Genomic DNA, 16,509 nt, shown 5'->3' with positions numbered 1-16,509 from the left:
TTAGCATAATGACTATGTCACTGGACTCCCATGTAGTCAACCGCGGTTCGAGTCCTGGACCCGATGGCTTAAAACTCACACCGGGCATGCTTTCCCAAGGTCCTGAGAGGAGAATGAAGGAGAAGGGATTGCAGCATGGCCATCCCCCCTGGGGTGGGGGTGATTTCTCGCTTTCTGTGTCTCTGTCTCTCTCTGTCTGTCTGGTGAGCGCACATGCCCTATAGCAAAAACCTCTCAAAAAAAAAAAGTATATTATATAATGCACTAAAAATTGATAACAGAGGAGGATGTAGCTGTGATGAGTTTGAATGTTTACAACTTTAAATACAAGAGCTCTTCAAAGTTTGTGAAAATGTGTATTATGGAAAATGACTGTGCTGATTGCAAATTTCTCTCTCTCTCTCTCTCTCTCTCACACACACACACACACACACACACACACACACACACACACACAAAGCCCTTATTCTTTAATTACATTTTCTCATAAACTTTTTGAAGTCTCCTGTAGAAAGACCAGGGACATGTGAGTCAAACTTTGACAGAGGGAGAAGAGAAAACCTTGTGAATATTTGGAGTAGAGACATTTACAGCAAAGGAGGGACAGCAGGTACGAGGACCCTGAGGTTGGAGTTTGTGTGGGATATTCAAGCATCAGAGAGAAGGTTTGCGTGACTGTAGTAGAATGAGAGGAGAGCTGTGGGAGATGACTTTGGAAGTACCTAATTCAAATGAAAGAGAGGCATTGTATATCCCCACTCAATATATACTGAACGTCTGCAATGTGTGGCAGAAACTAAAATATTGGACCGTATAAAGGCATGGAGAACAACTGTAGTACCAGAGAGTGTGGGAGAAGACTGAGAAATAGGGGAGGGTGAGAAGGAGGGAATCAAAGAGAAAAAAAGAAAGAAAGAAAACAGTTAAGAAACACAAAGTAGAAAATTACCTGTTGAAGATAATAGGTATGGTAATATCTTTGAGCAAATCGTCAGTGTATTCTGAATGGGAAAATTCATTTTGTATGCTGTAATGATATACAGTGAATGAATATCAAATACATTTTAAAGAAGAAAAATAAAATAAATAAATGAATAACAAAGAAGAATGCCTAAATTCAAAGACTAGGCAAGATGACCACCAAAGACCTTCCTTTTGTCCATGAAGCTAAAGAATTCTTAGGGCAGTCTGTGAAAAGTCTATATGAGAAAGAAAATCAAACAATCAAAAAGTTCTGAAATCTAAATGATTAGAAAAGGAATAGGAGGAAAACGCACATAAATTGGATATCTGCCAAGTGCCACATATCGAAAAGCATGTGTACGAACACCGTAGTCTCCTAATTTTCACAGCAATCCTATGAACTATAATTAATTATTCTCTATTTACCACTACAGAAAACAAGGGTCAGAGAGGGAAAAGCAGTTGTCCAGGGTCACAGGTGTGCAGGATTAGTTGATTCCAAAATTCATGCCCCTTTTGTATTGAGTACCTCTCCCCTGGAAGCATGAGGTAGGGCCAAAAGTAATGGGAATAAATTTGTGCAAACCTACCAGAACGATACATTCATATGAATGATGCCTGTTCCTGAGGGAGCATTCTGGGAGGAATTGAGACTTGAATGGTTTATTATCGTCATTAGCAAAGATTTAGTGTCCTAGCGACAAGGGTAAAAATAGCTCTGGACCCTAACTTGCAAGTCTGATATTTTTGATGCTAACATTTGTACAGTGATTTATGGTTTATATAGACTAGACTCTCTGAAGGGCTGGCCCTGTAGCCTAGTGGTTAAGGCAGCTAGATCCCAAATAACCCACTGCACTATTAGAATCCGAGCCCCAGTGACTTGGGAAACACCAGGCACATGTGCATGTGTGCCTCAAATCTCACTGAATGGTGGCGAAGGGATGGCAGTGTGAGCATTCCCCACAGGGATGCTTTCTCCTCCTCCCTCTCTGGCACTTTGGCTCTCTCTGGAAAGTATACATGCCGTCTGGCAAAAGAAAAATAAATAAATAAAGAGACTCTGAAAACATGAACAATTTTCTAATGAGAAGATTCAGAACAATGTAGGATAACAATTTGTACTCATCTTAAATGCTGCACAAAGCAAGTAGGTCAGGGGACAGACTGAACATAAAGAGCTATGAAAGTCCCGGAAGGTTTTATGAAGGGGTTGGATTTTTATGGGAAGTAGAATGTTAAAAAGGAAAGAATTAAGACGACATTCCATGTGAACAAACATAGGTAAGTAGAATGTACAGGGTGTGTTGAGGAATGTTAAAGGCAGGAAGGATAGAACTTGAGTTTGCAGAAGTAAATAGCACAAGGGGTCAGCAGGTGGCATGGTGGTTAAGGTGCTGAACATGACCGACGATGGCTCGAGTCCTAGACCTGTTGGCTTGCTTTCTTACTTTCTCTCTCTCTCTCTCTCTCTCTCTCTCTCTCTCTCTCTCTGTCGCTCTCTGGTGAGCACACGTGCCCTATAGCAAATTAAATTATCATAATTTTAAAAATTAAATTAATATCTTTTTTCAAAAATGTAAAAGTAAATTGCACTAGGCTGCAGAGTCTTGAACACCAACCCCGGTGACAAGTAGAGACTCAAGGCTGTGGATACGCGGGAGCCACTGGAAGTCTTGAGCATTAGCTGATTATGTACAAAGCCAGATTTTAGACAAGTTTCTGGTAATGGGATTCAGGAAGGTTTGTAAAGATAAGACTCAGGGCACACAAGGCAGGGACCAGAAAACCGTCAACCAAGACTACACTCCAGCATGCTGCTACTCGTTCTTTAATTCATTGCTTCTTCCTTTCCACAGAACTCGGGGTCACATGATGGCCATCCTCCAAGCTTCTCTCCCCAGTCTTCCAGTCTCCACCCTTCTTTCTCCGGAGCTCCCACAGAGAGCAGTCATGGTACTGGGAGCAACCCTTGTCCCAAAAGCCCAGGTGTACAACACAAGGTAGGGGCCTGGAAAAGGTTTCAACCTAAGATGGACTTTGCCTTTCTTCCCTTCCTTAGCTCCCATCTTCCAAAAAGAAAATGAAGTTCAAAGGCAGAAATAAATTTCATGTCAAATACATTACTCGAAATGCATTGAGACAGGTGGAAGACAGGTCTCCTAATAGCTCACAGGAAATTAATATTATAAAAACACTATAAAGGGGCCAGCAGGTGGCATGGTGGTTAAGGTGCTGGACACCCACATGGCTAACTGCAGTTCAAGTCCCAGACCTGGTGGCTTGAAAATCATGCTGGGTGCATGGATATGCATGCCCAAAATCCTGGAAGGAGAATAGCGGAGAAGGGATTATGGCATGACCATCCCTCCTGAGAGGTGACTTTTTATTTTCCACCTCATGTCTTTAGCTAGTGCACATGCCCTATGACAAAAACCAACAAAAATTTAAAATTAAAAACTAGTAATAAAAGGGCCAGCAGGTGGCACAGTGGTTGAGGTGCTGGATTCCCACGTGAACGATCACAATTTGAGTCCCAGACCCAGTGGCTTGAAAATCACAACAAATAAATAGATAAATAAATAAATGTATATACAATAATAAGAATATTTAATTAATTAAAACACTATAAAAATAACCCTGTAGCCCAGTGGATAAGCCCTGTTCATAGGGAGCTGTATCCCACATGGCTGACTGTAGTTCAAATCCCTGACAGTTTGAAAAAATAAGCCAGGCATGTATGTATTTGTGTCTGAAATCTTGTAGGGATGGAGAAATGGAGGAAAAAAAGTGTGACATAACCATGCCCCATTGAGGGGGTGCTCTCTTTTTCTTTCTGGTGAGGGTAAATGCCCTCTCGCAATAAAATATACATATAGCATGAATTTCTTTTTCTTTTTCTTTTTTCTTTTTTTTTTTTTTTTGCACCAGAATAAGCTAATTCTTTAATTTCACAAACTTTTTGAAGTCTCCTTGTACAAATATGAGTTAGCAGACTCTTCAGGGAGTCATTTCCTGGGATCATCCCAGAAACCAGGATGACTAAACTGGCTGTGGTATGTTTGCAAAACAACATAGACAGCAAACTAGTTTCTGTGAAGGTGAAGGATGGAACGAGGGTGGGCAGGAAGATAATTCTGAGAAAGTAGAAGGTGCATGGGTCCCTGGGAAAGACCACAGAGGTGCAGGAAGTTGTGGCCACAGTGAGATATCTCTGTGGGAAAAGAAGACATGACACATATCTGCTGGCTGGAGAATTGGGGGTGAGAAGAACCCAGAATCCGGAGAGTTCTAAGGAGCAATGACAAGGTGGTATGAAGGTCATGACATCACAGTGCCACAGGTCACATGTTGGGAAAGGGACAGAGACCGTGAAATGGGCTGGGCACTCTGCAGAAGAACACGCTTCCAGGAAGCACAGCTGGCCCATGGAAAGAAAGCCCAGCAATGCCTCAGCTCTGCACATATGCCCAGCAATGGAAGGACCTGGGACACACTACTCTGTCAATCCCTGGGTTGACAAACTTCATTGGATTGGATTAGATTGTTCCCCTATTTCATTTTCTCATCTTGTTTTCTCCTAACAGAATAAAGTGCACCTTAGCGGTGGGGGAAGAAATCTACCACCAGCATAAATCCACAGCGAGATGGCCTATTGCTAATACTGGGTTGTTGGAAGTCATGCATATTTTTCTATGCATCATGACTTTTCCAACAACCCAATACATTAGAGTTATTTTCTAAGCACTGGGCTTTTTTTATTTATTGGGTTTTCTTTAGTCTTAGATCAGTTAGCCTGTAGGTGCTGGAACAGAAGTAGTACCATTTCTGATCCATGAGTTGAATGCCTTTCTCTGTATTGAACCCATGCAGATGGCTGGTTTACACCCTTCTGGTAACGCGGGGCCAAAGTTCCCAATTCCATCCCCAACTTTTCCTAAGTCAAGTTCAGCAGTTTCAGAGATAACTCAGCCTCCATCCTATGAAGATGCCGTAAAGCAGGTAACCGCATGCTTTGTTCTTTATGAAAGAATAGGCTGGGCATTTTCCATCTTATTCCATGGCATGCTGTTTGTAAGTGCTAATACTGAGTGTGCCAGGTGCTTCCCCGCTAGAATGAGCGAAGTCTGTAGACACTAGATACAGAAGGCTGTTGCGTGGTGTGGAAGCTATGTACGGCCGCGAGAAGAGGTTGGGCTGGCCACTCAGATGCCTCCGTTCCAGCCCTACCACCTGCTATTCCCACTGAGGTTGGACAGGTACTCAACTTGTCTTCTGTAAAGTAAGGGTGATAGCCACTTGCCAGGATTCCGGGTAATCTAGCACTTACCACATCCTCCAGGCATATAGTAGGTACCATATTGGGATCAGCTGAAAGGGCTCTATGCATCATGACTTTTCCAACAACCCAATACATTAGAGTTATTTTCTAAGCACTGGGCTTTTTTTATTTATTGGGTTTTCTTTAGTCTTAGATCAGTTAGCCTGTAGGTGCTGGAACAGAAGTAGTACCATTTCTGATCCATGAGTTGAATGCCTTTCTCTGTATTGAACCCATGCAGATGGCTGGTTTACACCCTTCTGGTAACGCGGGGCCAAAGTTCCCAATTCCATCCCCAACTTTTCCTAAGTCAAGTTCAGCAGTTTCAGAGATAACTCAGCCTCCATCCTATGAAGATGCCGTAAAGCAGGTAACCGCATGCTTTGTTCTTTATGAAAGAATAGGCTGGGCATTTTCCATCTTATTCCATGGCATGCTGTTTGTAAGTGCTAATACTGAGTGTGCCAGGTGCTTCCCCGCTAGAATGAGCGAAGTCTGTAGACACTAGATACAGAAGGCTGTTGCGTGGTGTGGAAGCTATGTACGGCCGCGAGAAGAGGTTGGGCTGGCCACTCAGATGCCTCCGTTCCAGCCCTACCACCTGCTATTCCCACTGAGGTTGGACAGGTACTCAACTTGTCTTCTGTAAAGTAAGGGTGATAGCCACTTGCCAGGATTCCGGGTAATCTAGCACTTACCACATCCTCCAGGCATATAGTAGGTACCATATTGGGATCAGCTGAAAGGGCAATACTTCCTAAGGTTTACCTAGCTGTTAAAATGAATGACTGTGGTAAAATATACTGATGGATGTTGAAGCCAGGTAATTAATGGAGGGAAGTTCATTTTGGCCTTCACTTTTGTTTGCATTTGCAAAGTTGCAAAATAGAAATGTAAGATAAGAAAACAATGAGCTTCTATTTGAAACCGTCTCAACTTGGATAAGGTAGTCAATAGGCCTTTGCCTTTATACAAAGGGACTTCAAAAAGTGTGTAGAGAAATGGAAATGAAATATGATTTCATTTTGGCGCAAATTTTTTTTTTAATTTACACGTGGTTCTTTTTCTTTCTTCTATTTCCTCTAGTATTTTTTTTTTTTTTTGACAAAGGGTACATGTGCTCCCTGGAGAGAGGGAAAGTGAGAAACCCCCCCTGGGGGATGGCTAAACCACAGTCCCTTCTCCATTCTCCTCTTGGAATTTTGGGCATGAACACAATGTGCCTAGCATGATTTTTCAAGCCTCTGGGTCTAGGACTCAAACCATGGTCAGCCATATGAGAACCCAACATTTTAATCATCATGTCACCTGCTGGCCCCCACCTCCCACACATAGTTTTTTCTATTTTTTTCTCTTTGTTATAGGTAGTGTATGCTGGCTGGAGATAGAGAAGGAATGTGAGAGGTCATCCCCTAGGGGGGATGGCCACACCACAATCTCTTCTCTTCCATTCTTCTATTGGGATTTGGGGCATGTACTCACAGTTGCCCAGCATGGCTTAGGACTTGAACTACACTTTTGGTTCTATGGGATCTAGCCACCCTAACCACCATGCCACTGTCTGGTCCTAGTTTTCTCATCATACACACTCTCCATGAACTTTTTGAAGACCCATGTTTGTGCTCAACCCAGCAAAGGACATTTAGATTAGTTGGTGCATGCCGGTATCCCATAGATCTCGTTTGGCTTTAAGACTGTTTTAAACATCAGGAGGTATTATGCAAAGCGGTTTTTCTCATTTCTAAAAAGTTAAGGGATTTGGCAACATGAGAGCCACATTTCTGCCAGGCAACGATTGCCTAATGCAAAGTACCCCCTGCTGCTCTGAGCCCCAGCCACACTCTGCCCACCATGTCGCTCTCTTAGTCTACGTCTGGCTCATTTCTATAACCAGGCAGACCCTGCAGGCAGCTGGCACCTTCTACACTGGCAAATGACTCATTCTTTGAGCAGAGCTCCCATCGTATTGATTATTGATGCCTATGTTTATTGAGTCTGGGCTCTCAGAGGCATAAAATAAATTTATGCCTTTATTCTCCCTATTCCTTTTCCCTGGTAATTGTAAACATCTGCAGATCCTTCACAGTTTTAAATAAAAAGAAAAAGGCCAAGCAGAATGGACTTCCAACAATAAGACTCACTTAAGAACTCAGATGAGGGGGCTAGCAGAAGGCATAGTGGCTAAGGCAGTGGACTCCCACATGGCCAACTGCAGTTCAAGTTCCAGTTCAGCAGCTTGAAAATCACTCCAGGAGCATGTGTATGCATACCCAAAATCCCAAGGGGAGAATGGAGGAGAAAGATTGCAACGTGGCCATACCCCCTGTCTCTGTATCTCTCTCCAGCGAGTATACACACCCAGTGACTAAAATCTAAAAACAAAACAAAACAAAAACTTAACCAAACCTAGTTCAGAAACCTGCAGTGCTGTTTGTGACAATTTCCTACAGAAGTACGCACTCCCTAACCACTCTGCTCTCCTTTGGTTGACTTGCAATAGCAAATGACTCGAAGTCAGCAGATGGATGAACTCCTGGACGTGCTCATTGAAAGCGGAGGTAAGACTGCCCATGTCCTGTCCACCAGGATACTCAGCCTGTGCAGATGAGCTCTGGGACCAAAGTCAGGAGCACACTGGGTGTCGGCTGCACCAGGAGCTCCGCTGGTGGAGAATCTTTTCCTCCCAGTTCCCTGTGCTCTTTTGGAGCAGATGTAAGAAAGCGTATGGAGGGGTCTTCACTGCCTTTGTCCTAGAAACCTTTTTCTCCAACCATTTTCACAGTTTTCTTTCTCTTGCCCAATCTCTGCTTTCCTAAATGTATTCTCTTGCTACATCATTTATTTCTACTGTTTTAATCTCAATGCCCCGTCTTCTTAATAAGAAGAAAAAGAACAAAGTGCACAAGGAATGTTTGGTGTTTCCTACTCAAAATGCAATTGATTTAGTGCTCTTCCACTGGATGGTCCCTTCATGTGTAAATATTATTCAAGCTAATAGCAATCAAAAAAGGATCAATATATTCTTCTTGCATCCTTTTAATCCTTTCATTAATTTAGTTTAAAAAAAAAAAAAACGTGGAGAGGTTAAGGCACTGGAGGCACTGGACTCCACTTGGTCAACTGGTTCAAGTTCAGGATCCAGCAGTGTGAAACTCACATCACAAGTGCAGGCACGCTCAAAATCCCAGGAAGAGAATGGAGGAGAAGGGATTGTAGCATGGCCATCCTCCCTGGGGGGTGATTTCTTACTTTCCCTCTCTCTGTTTCTGTCTGTGTCTCTGGCAAGTACACACACCCTATAGCAAAAAAAGTGGTTGCCTCGGGAAGTAACCCCACCCCAAAACAAAAAAAAAAAAAAAAAAAAAGGCAAAAAAATCCTTTAAAAAAATGGTGTGTCTAGAATTTAAAAACACACAAAGGAATATGATGGCAAAAGGAGAATGTGTAGGTAAAAGGAAAAGAGCTCAGGGCTAAACCCTTCAAGGACAAGTGACATTTTAGAGAAGGAGACAGAAAAGCATTAGAGAGGGAGTGGGCAGAATCAGGGTGGACCAGTGCTGGGCCAGACAACGTCTCCACCTTAATGGAGTCTGTGGCCTGGTAAAGAAGATGGACAACAGGGAAGAAAGCAGACATTTCCTCCATGGCAACAGAGAGAGGAAAGAGATGGCACAGCGGTATGGGTGTGTGTGTGTGTGTAAGTTTTATCACAGAAAATTAAGAGTTTGTATGACATACCTTTATTTTTGCTTGTTTTGTTTTGTTTTCAAGTAGAATCAATGCTTTGTATTTTGATCAATAGAACAGATCCTGGGAGGAAGTGCAAAATGCAAATCAAATGACCAAAAAACAGCATTAGTGAACTAGTGGGACCAGCAGATGGCACAATGGCTATGTCGCTGGACTCCCATGTAGTCAACCACAGTTTGAGTCCGGGACCCAGTGACTTAAACGCATGCTGGGTGCGTGTGTGTGCGTGTCCAAGATCCCAAGAGGAGAATGGAGACGGGATTGTGGCATGGCCATCCCCCCTGGGGGGTGATTTCTCACTTTCTATATCTCTGTTTCTCTCTGTCTTTCTGGCGAGTGCATGTGCCCTATAGCAAAAACCTCTCAAAAAAAAATATATATATATTCCTGAACTAGCAACAGGTGATATTCTTCATGTCTGTAAAACCTTGGAGCCACATAGCTTATTTGTTAGCCAAAGTCCCTGCCAGGTTCCAAACCAGAAAAGATTCTAGTTAGCTTCATTTCTAGATGCCCCATCAAAATGTTCTATGAGATCTGGGACATTGTCATCCTCCTCATCGGTGTCTTCTGGTTTGGTGATTTGCTATCCAAAACTTGCGGTGGAAACTGTTCAGCTGGTTTTCTAAGGCTTGTTAAGTTGTCTGCACTAGGCTGACTTAATATTCCTGGAAGCCGGCCAGCAGGTGGTGTGGTGGTTAAGGTGCTGGACTCCCATATGATTAAACATGGTTTGCGTCCTGGATCTGGTGACTTGCTTTCTCACTTTCTCTCTCTCTCTCTCTCTCTCTCTCTCTCTCCCTCTCTTTCTCTCTCTGATGAGCACACATGCCCTATAGCAAAAACTTAATAATAATAAGATAAATAAATAAGTTTAAATTTTAAAAACATATTCTGAAGCCAGCAGATGACATGGCAATAATGTTGCTGGACTCCCACATGGCCAACTGCAGTTCGAGTCTCTGACCTGGTGGCTTGAAATTCAAGCCGGGTGAGTGCATGCCGGCATGTGTGTCATTGTCCAAGATCCAAGGAGAATGAGGGAGAAGGGATTGCAGCATGACCATCCCTTCAGGGGATGATTTCTCACTTGCCTTTTCACTATCTTTGTCTCTCTCTGTCTCCAAAAAGTACACATGCCCCAAAGCAAAAACCTCTTAAAAAAAGAAATATATATATATATATATATGTGTTTCCCAGGAAGCATTGTTGTAATTGGTTTGTCTTCTACATGCCCAGTAATTGCAAAGATGTTCGCAGAGAGGACAGCTTAAATTTTGGGACTCTTGACTCCCATTGTCTTCAATTATGTTCATCTCTTCAATACCAGCTGTATTATTCACTGCCATTTTTTTTTTTGAGAACATTGAAGCTTTTTTTCATCAGCTGTTCTCTGTACCACCTTCTTTTTCTGCGACCTATACCCTTGCGCCCTATCCAGACCTGAGCCTGAAGTTTGGCCAACTTTCCTTAATTCATGCTGTTCGTAAATCTGAGGCAGGGAGAGTCCTCCAGCATGAACTCACAGAAAGAGCAATATGGCTGCTTCGTTATTTTTATTTTCAACGAAGTATGTAGCTAGGTCAGCAGAAAACAAGGCTTTAGAAGGAGAACTAGGGAGATTCAAGGAAAGATTAACGTTATGAACTGGTCATGAATGCATTGAGTTTTGAGAAAAGCATAGTAGGATTGTCTGGCAATATTAAGTGCCAGCTGGAGGCTCGACATCATGAATTTACAGTGAAACTAGTTGGTTTCATTGTTTATGGTTTCCTCCTGCAATATACAGCTGATTCAGAACAGACTCAGAGAAAGTGATGACAAAGTTCACCCAGGTTAGAGTTTTGCAGAGGGATGAAAGGAGAGAAGAGCAAGGGAACTGAGAGTATCTGTAAGAGAGTAACTTTTTTTTTTTTTTTTTTTTTTGGAGAGGTTTTTGCTATAGGGCGCGTGCGCTCGCCAGAAAGACAGAGAGAGACAGAGAGATAGAAAACGAGAAATCACCCCTCAGGGCGGATGGCCACACCGCAATCCCTTCTCCTCCATTCTCCTCTTGGGATCTTGGGCACGCACGCACACATGCCCAGCATGAGTTTAAGCTGCTGGGTCCAGGACTTGAACCGCGGTCGACTACATGGGAGTCCAGCGACATGGCCATTACGCTAACTGCTGGTCCCAAGAGAGTAACTCTAATGGAGGGTCGGAGAACATAGACTGAACAAGGAAAGAAGTGAAGACCAGCAGAGACTGATGGACGTTGACAAAATAGCAGTCAGTGGATTGGAGTGACTCTGAGTGGTGAGAAGGGATTGTCATGGTGTACTTAATATGTGAGCTGAGGGGGATGTAAAGGGAGAGAGAGAAGTGGAACGTTTTGCATGAAACTGAGCTTTCAGAAGGATGCAGTATATGGTCATGACAAGGTCCAACACAGTGGGAATGTTGGAATCACTGTAGTCGAGGGGAGTTCAAGGAACTGAGAGGCCACAGAGACACTGGGTGATTCCTGAGGATGCTTAAGTCACAGAGAATAAGAAGAGTTCACGTGGGAAAAGGCAATAAACTAAAGGTAGAGTTTTCAGTGGGTGAGAAGGAGTGAGGGGTGGAGAGAGCAGCATGCCCCTCCAAACCACTGAGGAGTTGTAAGAAGGAGTGAGAGCAATGACCACAGAAGAACAGCAGGATGGCACCTGGTCACTCCTCTTCTGGCCTTGCAGCAAAGGAGTCCCCATTGAGGATACAGCAAAGGCTTTGATATCCTTGGGGGACAGCCAGGGAACAGGGAAGTGGTGGGCAAAGAAACCTATAGATAGCAGTTGGTGTAATGGCTATGTCACTAGACTCCCATGTAGTTGACCACAGTTCGAGTCTCAGACCCAGTGGCTTAAACTCACATGGGGCACATGTGCATGCATGCCCAAGATCCCAAGAGAAGAATGGAGGAGAAGGGATTGCACATGGCCATCCCCCCTGGGGTGTGATTTCTCACTTTCTGTCTCTCTGTCTCTCTCTCTGTCTTTCTGGCAAGTACACACGTCCTATAACAAAACCCTCTCTAAAAAAAAAAAAAAAAAAGTTTTATCATCACAGAGTGGAATTTCCAGAACAAAAGGACTTGGGGAGCGACCAGAGGGAAGAACTGGGAAAATACAGAACAGTTTAGGAATGAGACTAGGTAATGAACCTCCTCAAAAAAAAAAAAAAAAAAGTTTTATCATCACAGAGTGGAATTTCCAGAACAAAAGGACTTGGGGAGCGACCAGAGGGAAGAACTGGGAAAATACAGAACAGTTTAGGAATGAGACTAGGTAATGAGTGATGGCCAGGGGACCTAGCCATCCTCTGTGTCTAAGTACTCACTAATTCCATGTGCCATGCTCCATTTGAAGCGAATGAACAAATCTACATTGTGTTTTATCAACAGAAATGCCAGCAGATGCCAGAGAGGATCATTCATGCCTTCAGAAAGTCCCAAAGATATCAGGGCTTTCTCGGAGCCCTGCTGCCACCCTCTCCAAGCCCTCAGCTTCCTTTGAACAAGCACCCTCCGGAAGCCAGCTCTCCTTTGATCACTATGCCACCGACAGTGAGGAGCATCTTGAAGTCTTATTAAATTCCCAGAGTCCTTTAGGAAAGGTGAGCGATGTCACCCTTCTAAAAATTGGAAGCGAGGAGCCTCCTTTCGATGGGATCATGGATGGATTCTCTGGGAAGGCTGCAGAAGACCTCTTCAATGCACACGAGATCTTGCCAGGTCCCCTGTCCCCGGTGCAGACACAATTTTCACCCTCTTCTGTGGACAGCAATGGGCTGCAACTCAGCTTCACAGAATCTCCTTGGGAAACCATGGAGTGGCTGGACCTCACACCACCAAGTTCCACGCCAGGCTTTGGCTCCCTGACCACCAGTGGCCCCAGCATCTTTAACATCGATTTCCTGGATGTCACAGATCTCAACTTGAATTCCCCCATGGACCTTCACTTACAGCAGTGGTAGAATACCTGGTGCTCCAGGGCTGAGGAAGACCAATAGCAATCCCATGGGGGAGAGTATACAACCACAAATACTTACATTATCCAAAAAAGAAGAAGGGAATTCAAAAGAAGGAATGGAGACTTCAGTGACAATCAAGAAAAAGGAGTCTTTTATATATGATAAAAACGTATATATAATGTAATATTTGCCAACATGCAATAATGTATTGACGAAAATGTGTTTTCTCAGACAAAGGATGCCAAAAGAAATTCTTTCACTGCCTTTTCAAATACCGGTATCATTTTTTAGCCCGTCATTTTCCTCAGGCATTGTTGGGGCATAGCTCATGCTGTAAACTTTTCTCATCAACTTACTGTGGAAAGAAATCATAAAGTCTTTTAAGAGCATAGCGAAGACACTCCCTCACTGGTTATGGAACACCTGTCCCAGTGAAGGCTACTTCCTAGGTCTTCGTTACCTGCTTTTCAAAAGGCAAGTCAGGCCCAGCTTCTGTTAGGGAGTTCTTGAGACAGAAGAAAGGGACAGAACTGAGCTATTCCCAGGGAGGCAAATCAAGTCAATGTCCCTCAGCCACAAAACTGCCTCCGTGAAGTGATTCTGCTTCTGTACCCCTCCCCTGTGTTCACCGATAATTAGGTTGAGTTCAGACAACTCAATCCAAAACTTTTCCCCTTTTTAACCAGTAGTCCAGTCACTGTCACCATCTCTGTGCTGACAGGCATTATGTAAAAGGTAAGAACCCCAAAACAAGAAAGCCTTCTGCCACGGAGACATGCCTCAGGCCCTCCAACACAAACCCCTTCAGTTCCAAAGACTAGAGATGACCACGTGGGTCGGCAGAAAGCTATCTCTAGGCACAGGGATCATTCAGACAGGCAAGAGGACATTGTTTCCCAAATTCTGGGAATAAACACCGCAGGTCACTGTAAACTATCACTTATAGGAAGTCCAATTTCTTTTTAAATTTGTTTTTTCCTTTTGGGGGTGGGGGGATGGCTCTACCCTACTTTTAATTTTTTCCCAAGATATCAATCCTTTCTTGCTCCTTTTTAAATAATCCTTCTCTTTCTTCCCAACATTGGGAGGGAAGAGCTTCTCAGATCTAACACGCTGCTGTACTTCTAATAAAGCCATTTTTTAAATAGTTATAAATCCAGGTTCTTCTGGAGAATGTATTCTCCATATGCACTGCTCACTGTGAAAGGAGGTTGTGAGAATCTCCTTAAGAAGAAACTGGGGATTCGGCCCATCGGTTGCTGAGCTCATTCTACTTTGATTTGATTTATAAGCAATTCTTAACTTGTGTCGCTCTGGGGGAATTGGGAAACATTATATTGTAAAGGTAAACATGGCTGATATTTTGGATCTGGGTTTCTGAAAGAAAACACAATTGCACATGGAACGTGATGGAAGGGAAAGGCAACGAGTGAATGTGCACTCCTCATTGCCTCTCGGGCTTTGGCTGGGAGTTAAAGAAAAACTCAAATGGCAGAGCCGTCTCTCTAAGGCTCCCTGTGGCTTCAATTCACCATTTTATAGTGTTGCACGCATGCTGTAGAAAGTAGCTAATGCTGTTTGTTTTTGTTTTTGTTTTGTAATTTAAATCACTAAGGCACTGTTTTGTTCTTTTGTAAAAAAAAAAAAATGTTCACCGTGCACTAATAGAGAAAATAATCAAAAATGTTGTGATTTTAGATGTTCTCATTTTGATATGCCACAGATTTAGAAGTCATTCCGTTGTTAGCTTGTAAAACTGTGTGAACACAAGTGTTTTTGGTGACTGCCACTCTGAAAGCTGCCAGGTATTATTCTGTGTGTGTGTGTGTGTATATACATATACACATATACATGCACACATGTGGGGACACACATGTATGTGTATATTATGTATGTGTGTATACATGTATGCATACACATATATATGCACATATGTACAAAACACATGAACATACATATGTGCACATGTGTCTTGAAAAGCAGTGTTAACGGAGTTCTGTGCCAAAAGCCAATCTGCTGTGAACGATACCTGGTCTTTCTCACTATGAGTTCCTGACTAATCAACCGACTACACGTTGCCTCTCTGTGTATTGACTGACGGCTCCAACCTGATGATGCACAGCCTCTGGCTCACCACAAACAAGTCCTGCTAGCAATGACTACAGATGGGAAAGACAGACCACTTCATCCTTAGCAGTGGAAACAGTAAAAACAGTCTCTTGCAGAAGGGCAAAAAAAAAAAAAAAAAGAACATGAAAGTCGTTTTACATTCCTGGAACTGTCTTGTGCTTTAAAAGATCGATATGGTAAATTTCATATTCTGCCTTTATGTCAGTCATCAGAACTAAAAACTCAGAAGAAGAAATTACCAGTCTTTTCTTCGAAGATGAAGCTGTGGGGAAGGAAACCTTATTGACACATTCCACACATTTGCTGATTCCTCAGATGATGATGTGTTCTTTGGGTCTCGACAAAGCTTCCTGGTCAGTACACTGTCCAGGTGCCACATTTTGCTATTTGTATGTTATTTTTTTCTTCCTTTTACTTTCTTTAGAAAACCAACTCACTCGGTATCCCTATTCTGAGACTCTGGTCTGAATGTCCATTATTTTTTTCTTATGGGTATCTCTATCAGAGGGAATTGACCTGGTTCTGTGGCCCCTGTAAGTTGCCAGACTGTGCCTTCCCACTGGGATCTTTGCAGGATCTTACTGGAAAGACTGAAAGACATGCCTCACAGAAGAAGAAAGAATGAGGAGGTTCCTGTGTCCTGCTGCCAACCCACACGGCCAACAGAGCAGATCCCTGGATAACCTCCCACCGTCTCCCTCATCATCACCCTATCTCTTCATAGCTCAGACGTGAGATTTGGGGAAGAAAACTGGAGATGATTGGGAGAAAACTGGTGAAGTTTGCTGCTCCCAGTGGATCAGATCATCCATGTTCATTCATCTGTCTCCTATTGGGGATTTTTCTCTTTTTTTTTCTTATTTTTATTTTAAACTTTTAGTTATGTCCTCTTTTGTGGTGACAAATCAGGCATGACTAAAAGATGTGCAGAGACTTAGGAAGATGACCACACTCAAATTTCTTACTACTTCTAGAGCCTAAGATGAGCGTGTGTAGTTTCCCTAAGACCCCTGGGACGCCAGGGTGACATAGACCTGCAAACATCCCAAGTCAGGTGGATTCATGCAAGGGGTTTTTAAAAAGTTCATGAAAAGTGCGTATGATTTTAAAAAAGGAACACAGATTTTCGATTATTTTTGCGTCAAGATAAATTGCATCAAGATTCAATTCCATTTTTATGAACTTTTTGAAGTCCCTTCATATTTATCCAGAGCATCAGAAAACTCACAGATGTGAGGGATTTTTGTAAGCCAGTGCTCATTAACAGTGCCCCGCTTATAACAGTGCTATTGAGGCAACGCACAGTCTAAGGGAAATAGAGAGGAAGAGAATGAGGGAGGAAGGAAGAGAGG

The 16,509-nt window shown here is 43.0% G+C and overlaps 1 protein-coding gene across 5 annotated transcripts in view; it reads left to right on the top strand.

Moving 5' to 3' along the window:
• Nucleotides 1-14,640, top strand: part of MYOCD (myocardin) — a 134,840-nt gene extending 120,200 nt beyond the window's left edge. For 4 of the 5 annotated variants that reach the window (XM_006156501.1, XM_006156500.1, XM_027774947.1 and 1 more), the window contains 4 exons: nt 2,823-2,966; nt 4,837-4,965; nt 7,785-7,842; nt 12,459-14,640. In XM_006156501.1, the coding sequence (XP_006156563.1) occupies nt 2,823-2,966; nt 4,837-4,965; nt 7,785-7,842; nt 12,459-13,030 (903 nt within the window). In that variant the 3' untranslated portion in view covers nt 13,031-14,640. The remainder of the gene's footprint in view (nt 1-2,822; nt 2,967-4,836; nt 4,966-7,784; nt 7,843-12,458) is intronic. The other variant, XM_006156503.2, reaches the window with a different exon arrangement.
• Nucleotides 14,641-16,509: the final 1,869 nt, after the last annotated feature.

Source organism: Tupaia chinensis, unplaced genomic scaffold (assembly GCF_000334495.1).
Source record: "Tupaia chinensis unplaced genomic scaffold, TupChi_1.0 Scaffold000495_1, whole genome shotgun sequence".
NCBI classification, from domain to species: domain Eukaryota; kingdom Metazoa; phylum Chordata; class Mammalia; order Scandentia; family Tupaiidae; genus Tupaia; species Tupaia belangeri.
The sequence above is the reverse complement of the archived record's forward strand: the minus strand, read 5'-3'. Positions and strand labels throughout refer to the sequence as shown.